This window comes from Benincasa hispida, chromosome 10, assembly GCF_009727055.1.
Source record: "Benincasa hispida cultivar B227 chromosome 10, ASM972705v1, whole genome shotgun sequence".
Taxonomy (NCBI): domain Eukaryota; kingdom Viridiplantae; phylum Streptophyta; class Magnoliopsida; order Cucurbitales; family Cucurbitaceae; genus Benincasa; species Benincasa hispida.
The window spans coordinates 48664699-48672499 of NC_052358.1; the positions used below are offsets into that span (position 1 = coordinate 48664699).

The window sequence follows — 7801 nt, forward strand, 5'->3', positions numbered from 1 at the left end:
CATGGCTTTGCGATCACAATCTTTCATTGCGCACGGACACCGAATTCCTTGGATCGCAATTTTACTTGCGTCAACGCATTTTTCCTACACAAAATCTTCTGCTCTGATGCGCCGATTAATGATCGCCAAAAAGTTGAGTGTACTTGCTATAGTGTGTCGTTAACGGCTTGTCAACTAAATTCGAATTCGACCGTCATCAGTTTTTCGTCCCATCATGATTTATTAAGCTTTCACCTTGATGTGTCGTCTTTATGCGGCCACCTTCTTGAGCAACTTCTCGCGAGCGCATGCGATCGCAATATTTCCATACGTGCGGACACTGAATTCCTTTGATCGTAATTTTACTTGTGCCAAGGCATTTTTCCTGCACAAAATAAGTAAATTAGCTGCTTTTATGCGATGGGTGCATACGATAGCAATATTCTCAGTTTAACACTTTTGGACATGATTTTGTATATTTTTACCGTCAGATTCCCTCATTGTTTTACTTATTTGTGCTAAAATAACGTGCATTTCTGCCTGTTATCAATATGCAAACTCATTGCATAAGATGCCCCCACTCACATGTCTCTACATGAATGATCTGTGGATCACATCATTTGTATTACCTATACAAAATGAGCCACATCCAATAGTGTTACTAGGATGAGATACCCAATTTCATCCATATACTTATAGACCATTTAAGCTATATACTATCAACTTGATCCTGTTTATCTCACCATATAAAGTTAAAGTATTCATACTATAGCCATGGATATGTATATTGGATTTTCATGATAGAGTGCAAATTCAACAGCTTTATTGAATAATATGTTCCACAATATTTTATTGATAAATAGAATGTTTAACACAAAATTTACGAACTGCGAGTTCTAGGACATTCCCAAAAATCTCCCATTTGGACTAAAACTTCAGTGAGAATAAATATATACAATACAATGTTGAGAAACATAAAGGGAAAATATAATAAACTAGGGCATATCAAATACCATAGATATTCTCCCACTTGTCCTAGATTACATTGCTTGAAGTCCTAGTCCAACTAGGTGGCCCTCGAACACTTTAGCCGAAAGGGCCTTCGTAAATGGATCAACAAGGTTGTCTTTAGAGGCTATCTTTATGATGATTACATCTCCTCGGTGTACTATCTCTCTAATGAGATGGTACTTTCTCTCAATATATTTTCCACGTTTGTGACTCCTTGGTTCTTTCGAGTTGGCAACAGCACCACTATTGTTACAATACAGTGTGATAATAGGTGCATATTTGGAACTACTTCCAAGTCAGCCAAGAATTTTTGTAGCCATACTGCTTCTTTAGCGACTTCACATGTGGCTACGTATTCTGCTTCCATTGTGGAGTCAGCGATACATCTTTGCTTAATGCTTCTCCAAAGTATATCTCCTCCATTGAGAGTGAAAACTGAACCTGAAGTAGATTTCCTTGAATCCACGTCAGTTTGGAAATCAGAATCAGTGTATCCAGTAAGGATCAAATCCTTAGGTCCATACACAAGCATATAGTCCCTCATTCTTCTTACATACTTGAGGATGTTTTTTACAGCAGTCCAATGACTGTGTCCTGGATTGGATTGAAACCTGCTGACGATTCCAACTGTAAAGCATATGTCAGGACGTGTACATAACATTACGTACATCAAACTCCCGACTGCAGATGCATATGGAATTCTTGTCATTTCCTCAACATCTTGAGGTGTCTTAGGACATTGTTCCTTTGACGGATGAATTATATGTCTAAAAGGTAAGATACCTTTTTTAGAATTTTGCATATTATATATTGACAACATCTTTCAATATAAGATGCCTGAGCTAGTGCTAGGGTTCTATTCTTTCGATTCCAAAAGATCTATATTCCTAGAATGTAATGAGCATCACCCAAATATTTCATTTGAAACTGTGTTGCTAACCATCTCTTTACGTCAGCAAGGATGCTTGCCTCATTCCCAATGAGCAAGATATCATGAACATAAAGAACTAAGAATGCTACAGTCTTGTAGACTAATTTCTTGTATACACGAGGTTCATCAACATTTTATTCAAAGCCATAAGATTTGATCGTAGTATCAAATCTTATATTCCAAGATCTTGAATCTTGTTTTAACCCATAAATGGATCATTTAAGCTTAAAGACTTTCTGTTCCTGTCCTTGTTCGATGAACTCTTCTAGTTGAGACATAAAAATACTTTCATCAAGATAACTGTTCAGAAAAGTTGTCTTGACATCCATTTTCCATATTTCATAGTCATAATATGTGACAATGGATAGAAGTATTCTAATCGATTTTATCATGGCAACAGGAGAAAAGGTTTCTTCATAATCAACCCCTTCTCTTTGGGTAAAACCTTTTGCCACGAGTCTGGCTTTAGAGGTTTGCACCTTGCCAGTTTGGTCTCCTTTTTTTGTAGATCCATTTTCAACCTATAGCTTTAACCCCATATGGTTGATCTACTAGTTCCCAAACAGAGTTGAAGTACATAGACTCCATTTCAACGTCCATGGCTTTTATCCACTGTTCCCTGTCAACATCTTCCATTGCCTTTTTAAAGGTTAATGGATCCTCTAATCCATCATGATGTTTTAAGTTTATGTTAAACCTATATAGTGTTCAGTTTGCTGAATAGCCCTCCCACTACAATGAGGCATACTTAACTCTTGAGACGGAAGTGACGGGACAGCAACAGTTGTTGATAGACCAACCTGATCAACAACTCTTGTTGATTTTTCTGTAGCCTCTTTGGTCATTTCTTGCAATATTAGTTTACTGCGAGGTAGATGATTTTTTATATGATCTTCTTCCAAGATGAGTATTTGTTGATATAAATACTTTTTCTTCTTGTGGATTATAGAATAACCCTCCTTTTGTTTCTTTAGGGTATCCTACAAAAAGGCATAATTTCGAGTGTTTCCAGTTTCTTAGGATTTTTAACCAACACATGTGTTGGACAACCCTAGATATGGAAATGACATAAACTAGTTTTACGTCCTTTCCATAATTCATATGGTATTTCTAAAACACTTTTTGAAGGAACAACGTTTTGAAATATATACTGCAGTCTACACTGCATACCCCAAAAGGATTGAGGTAACTGAGCACAACTCATCATTGATCGGACCATGTCTAACAAGGTTCGATTTCTCCTTTCTACAACACCTTTTTGTTGTGGTGTTCCAGGTGATGTGAGCTGGGATTGAATTCCATGATCTACTAGATAGTTCTATAATTGTAAATCCATATATTCACCACCTCGATCAGATCAAAGTGTTTTAATTCTTTTACATAACAAATTTTCTATCTCGGTCTTAAATTCTTTGAATTTTTCAAGAGTTTCAGACTTATGACTGATTAAGTAAATGTAGTCATATCTCGAGTAATCATCAATAAAACTGACAAAATACCAATAGCCTCCTCGTGCCTTTACATTCATCATACCACATAGGTCTGAATGTATAAGTTCGAGAGGCACTTTGGCACAAAGACCTTTATCAGAAAAAGATCTTTTTGTCATTTTTCCCTCAAGACATGATTCACATGGAAGTAAAGAACTATCTTCTAACTGACTTAGATGACCATTTTCTACCAATCTCTTAATCCTATTGAGATTAATTTGATCAAGTCTGAGGTGCCAAAGATAAACGTTAGGAGAAATTTTTTGTTTTTTGTTTTGAGTCTCAACTGTTTTAAACATCTCTATATTTAGAATGGTCTTTGCTTCAGTTGGTTTTAATATGTACAAGTTATTTTCGAGTCTTGTAGAACAAATATGAACACCTCTTGAAAAAAACAACACTTCATAAATTCAAAAGATGTTCTGTTCATATTTTCTAGCAGACAGGAAATGGAGATTAAGTTTCTTTTCATCTTAGGTACATAATACACATTCCTAAGTAAGATGAAAGACTCTCCAAAAAAATAGCTTGACATCTTCCACTGCATGAGTTGAAATGACTTCACCCATTCCTACCTTGAAAGTCATTTCCTATTCAGAAAGTTCTCTCCAAAAACTAGTTTCCTGTAGAAAAGTGCAAACATGATTAGTGGCGTCTGAATCTAATATCCAGGTTAGGTGAGTATTCTCCACTAGACATGTTTCAACTACTAGTAAATCTAATTTACCTTGTTTCTCCTTTTTCGCTTTCTTTTCCGCCAAATACTTTGGGCAGTTACGCTTCTAGTGCTCATCATCTCCACAATAAAAACATTTTCCTTTGGGAGTCTTGTTTTTTTCTTAGTAATGGTTTTCTTATTCCCTTTACCCTTCTTCCTCATTGTATAGATTTATCTTTCGAAGAAGAGGAAATAGACTTCTTGTTATCGGTGAGTTTTGTTCCAGACGTTGACCACTTATAAAACTTTTTAGATCGAGAAATAACATTTACTTCTTTTTTTTTTTAAGTTTCATCATTGACTAATATATCTATAACTCGTTCAACAACATGGTCAAATTATAAGTAATTTTTTTCATAACAGCATTAGTTTTGAAAGGCAGATAACTCTCCGGGAGAGATTCCAATATCATACTTACTTGACTTATCTCATCTATCATCGCCCCATGAGCCTCGGCAATATTAAAATGGACCATCATATCGAGAACATGTTCTCTAATGTTGGACCAATCTTTCATACGAGTACTGTCAACATACTTAATGGCTTCATGTCGAATAGAGGATGACGGTTTCCCGAACATTTCCTGGAGCAACGCCATTATCTCACGGGCGGTGGGCATTACCTCATGTTTCTTATTAAGTACATCAGATATACTTGCTAAGATGTAGGCTCGAGCTTTTTCATTAGCTCTAACCCACTGATCATAGATGTCCCAAACATTTCGATCGTTGTTGTACAGAGAACTGGAGTACATTCCTCCATCAACACAAACCTCAAATCACCCACAACCAATATCGTATTGATGTTGGATTTCCAATTCGAATATCCTTCACCGTTAAATTTATCAGAAGCAAGCAGTTGTATAATTGAATTCGACATTGCTGAAAAATTTAAACAAATTCTATTAAACTTTATGCATCTAAATCCAATTTTAGCAAAAAAAAAAATAATAAAGTACCCAATAAATCTTTATTTACTTGCAACGATACTTTAGTGATTTAGAACAGTTGCTATCGTGGGGCAGCCAACAATTCCTTCACTGAAGCAAGACAATTCTTGACCAAATACTGTATCATAATAACTCTTTACTCCTATAGTTCTTTTGGTTATCGTTTTCGGTCAAGATCTTTACTAATAATTAGTAATTCTTGTAAGTATGACCCGCCATTTTTAGATTTTATAGAACGGTATGAATATGCCCCCGATATGGAAGACAATACCCAAGACGGAACTATAAGACCATATTCATTACTGAAGCTTGGGTTGTTCCGAATCCTATGTTACAACCCTCTATGGGGATCGTCGTGGTTAACGACTAGCTAGTGCTACCTAAAAACGACAGCAGGCACAACATAGAAATCTCACGGTTCAAACTAATTGAGGAGACCGTAGGATAATATTGACACATTTCCTTCACCCACTTACTATGAACTACTTCTCTCATTCACCGCGTTATTGACCCATGTAAACACTTTCCGAATGGAGTAGTCGTGGTAAAAGTGACACAAAGCCGAGTATGGATCTCACAGTGTGAACTCTTGAGGACATGAGAGCTAATAACTATATATTGAATATATTGTTGATCTCCCACTAAAGTATTCTAAATGTTTGGGTATCTATTTACTTAGGTTAAAAACGGCTAACTTTTACACAACCTAAGTCTATAACATTTTTATCCAAGTATAACATTTATATTTGGATATAGCCCTACAATGTCTAAGTGTTTAAACCAGTTTTAAACCTCACACCACTCACGCAAGCTCATAAAATCAATTTACAGCACTCAATATTTCGGTCATAATCCCCAGGTAAGATGTGTTACGTAAACCATCAACTTAAGTACCCCCAGCCTTGGACAGGTTTATGAACCGATTTGAGTTTGTAACCAAATTTTATAAGGTAACAATCTATTTTAACAGTTGAAACTAGTTTGTTAACCTAAGTGAGCATGTTGTGTATCTTTGTTATGGATTTTAAAGTCAAATTTCTTTTTATAACAACTTACAAAAATTAGACATGTTAAACATCCACAACATTCATCAAATGCATTCAATATAACATTTATATTAATAGAAACCCTATACATGCAGATTATATATTATAACAATTTATAACATACTTACAATGCATGTAACATGTTTCCTATGGTGAGATTTGAAATCTATATGGCATACTATATGTATATACAAGATTTATTTAATTATAACATACATCACATGCATAAACAATTAAGCACATACTGATACAATTTTTATTTTGGCATTTTTAAGTAAACAAAAGCCAATGTATTACAAAAAATATGTAATATCTCCAAATAGCTTCCGAACCGCTCGAACAGTTCCAAATCGGGCCCAAAAATGCTTGAACCAAATGTGAACCACCTGAACTAGGCCAATCAAAACAATTTTGAAAGTGAACCGGGTCAAGTTTGAAGATAACCGGTCAATCCTCAACAAACTGGTTCAAGAATCTCATTTGGATAAATCGGATCTCACTGATGGACCAAGATCTCGCTTGATTTGAACAGGATCTCGCTCTATGTTGAAATTTCGCTCAAATTTGATCTCTCGCTGCTGGTTGAAATCTCGCTTAAAACTTAATCTTTCGCTAGCTCATTGAAATCTCGCTCAAACTATCAGAAACTCGCTCCTTGCTTGAAATCTCGCTCGAACTTGATTCAAAATCTCACTTGTGGAATTTCATCATAATCTCGCTCAAACTTGATTCAAAATCTCACTAGAACTCGAAATCTCGCTCAAAATTCCAACAGAATCTCGCTCGAACTAGAAATCTTGCTCAAACTTGATTCAAAATCTCGCTTGAACTCGAAATCTCCCTCAAACATGGTCTAATCTCGTTGGAAATTCAAATAGTAGCTAAAGAACTGGAAATCTGTAGCTAGGCCTTCTTCACTTCTTTCTTCAATTACATCCTAATTTCAACTTCTAATGACTCCATGTGAATTACAGACTCTTAAACACACATTAAGGCCTATCAAACAAGAGCCAATTACAAGAGAAACAACATAATTAAAAGGATTCAAATGCCAAAACACTGGAAAAACCGTATCAGTATACTATTTCATGCAGTTCATGAAAAAACACCCACCAAATTCAAATTAACAATAGTTAAGCGCTTAAATCATGGTCTGATACCAATTGAAGGAATGATACATCACGCAACGGAAGACTTCAGAATCACTAAACACTTAAACTACATTTAATTTGAGTTTTAAGCATGTTGTTCATATGATACTTATAAAAGGATTTGAAACACATATTACCTTTGAAGATTTCTTCCATGAATTCAGTTGAAATCCACCAAGATAGAGCTTGAATCTCCAAGAGAACTACCATCGAGATCTTCTCCACTATGCTCAATCTGGAATGTATGGTGGAAATGTTGAGGTCGATGCCCTAAAGTCTCATGTCATGTAGTTTGTAAACAGTTTATACGAACGCTTATGTTGTATAATATATGATATTTACTTCACATCTTGTATTTTGCTCAGTTGTTTGTTTTATTTACTTTACCACAAACCAATAAACATAAAATCCCTGGTTATCTGTATGTGACTCAAGCATGTATATGGTGACATACAAGTGGATCATGTCTTGAGTGATAACCAAAATGGTCTGTAGTATATGGATATAGGAAGGAAACCTTGTCCTG

General features: G+C 35.4%; 1 protein-coding gene across 1 annotated transcript in view; it reads right to left on the reverse strand.

Moving 5' to 3' along the window:
* The window catches only part of LOC120089124, a 7216-nt gene extending 2333 nt beyond the window's left edge, over nucleotides 1-4883 (reverse strand). The window contains exon 1 of the mRNA XM_039046543.1: nucleotides 4548-4883. Within this exon, the coding sequence (XP_038902471.1) occupies nucleotides 4548-4883 (336 nt within the window). The remainder of the gene's footprint in view (nucleotides 1-4547) is intronic.
* Nucleotides 4884-7801: the final 2918 nt, after the last annotated feature.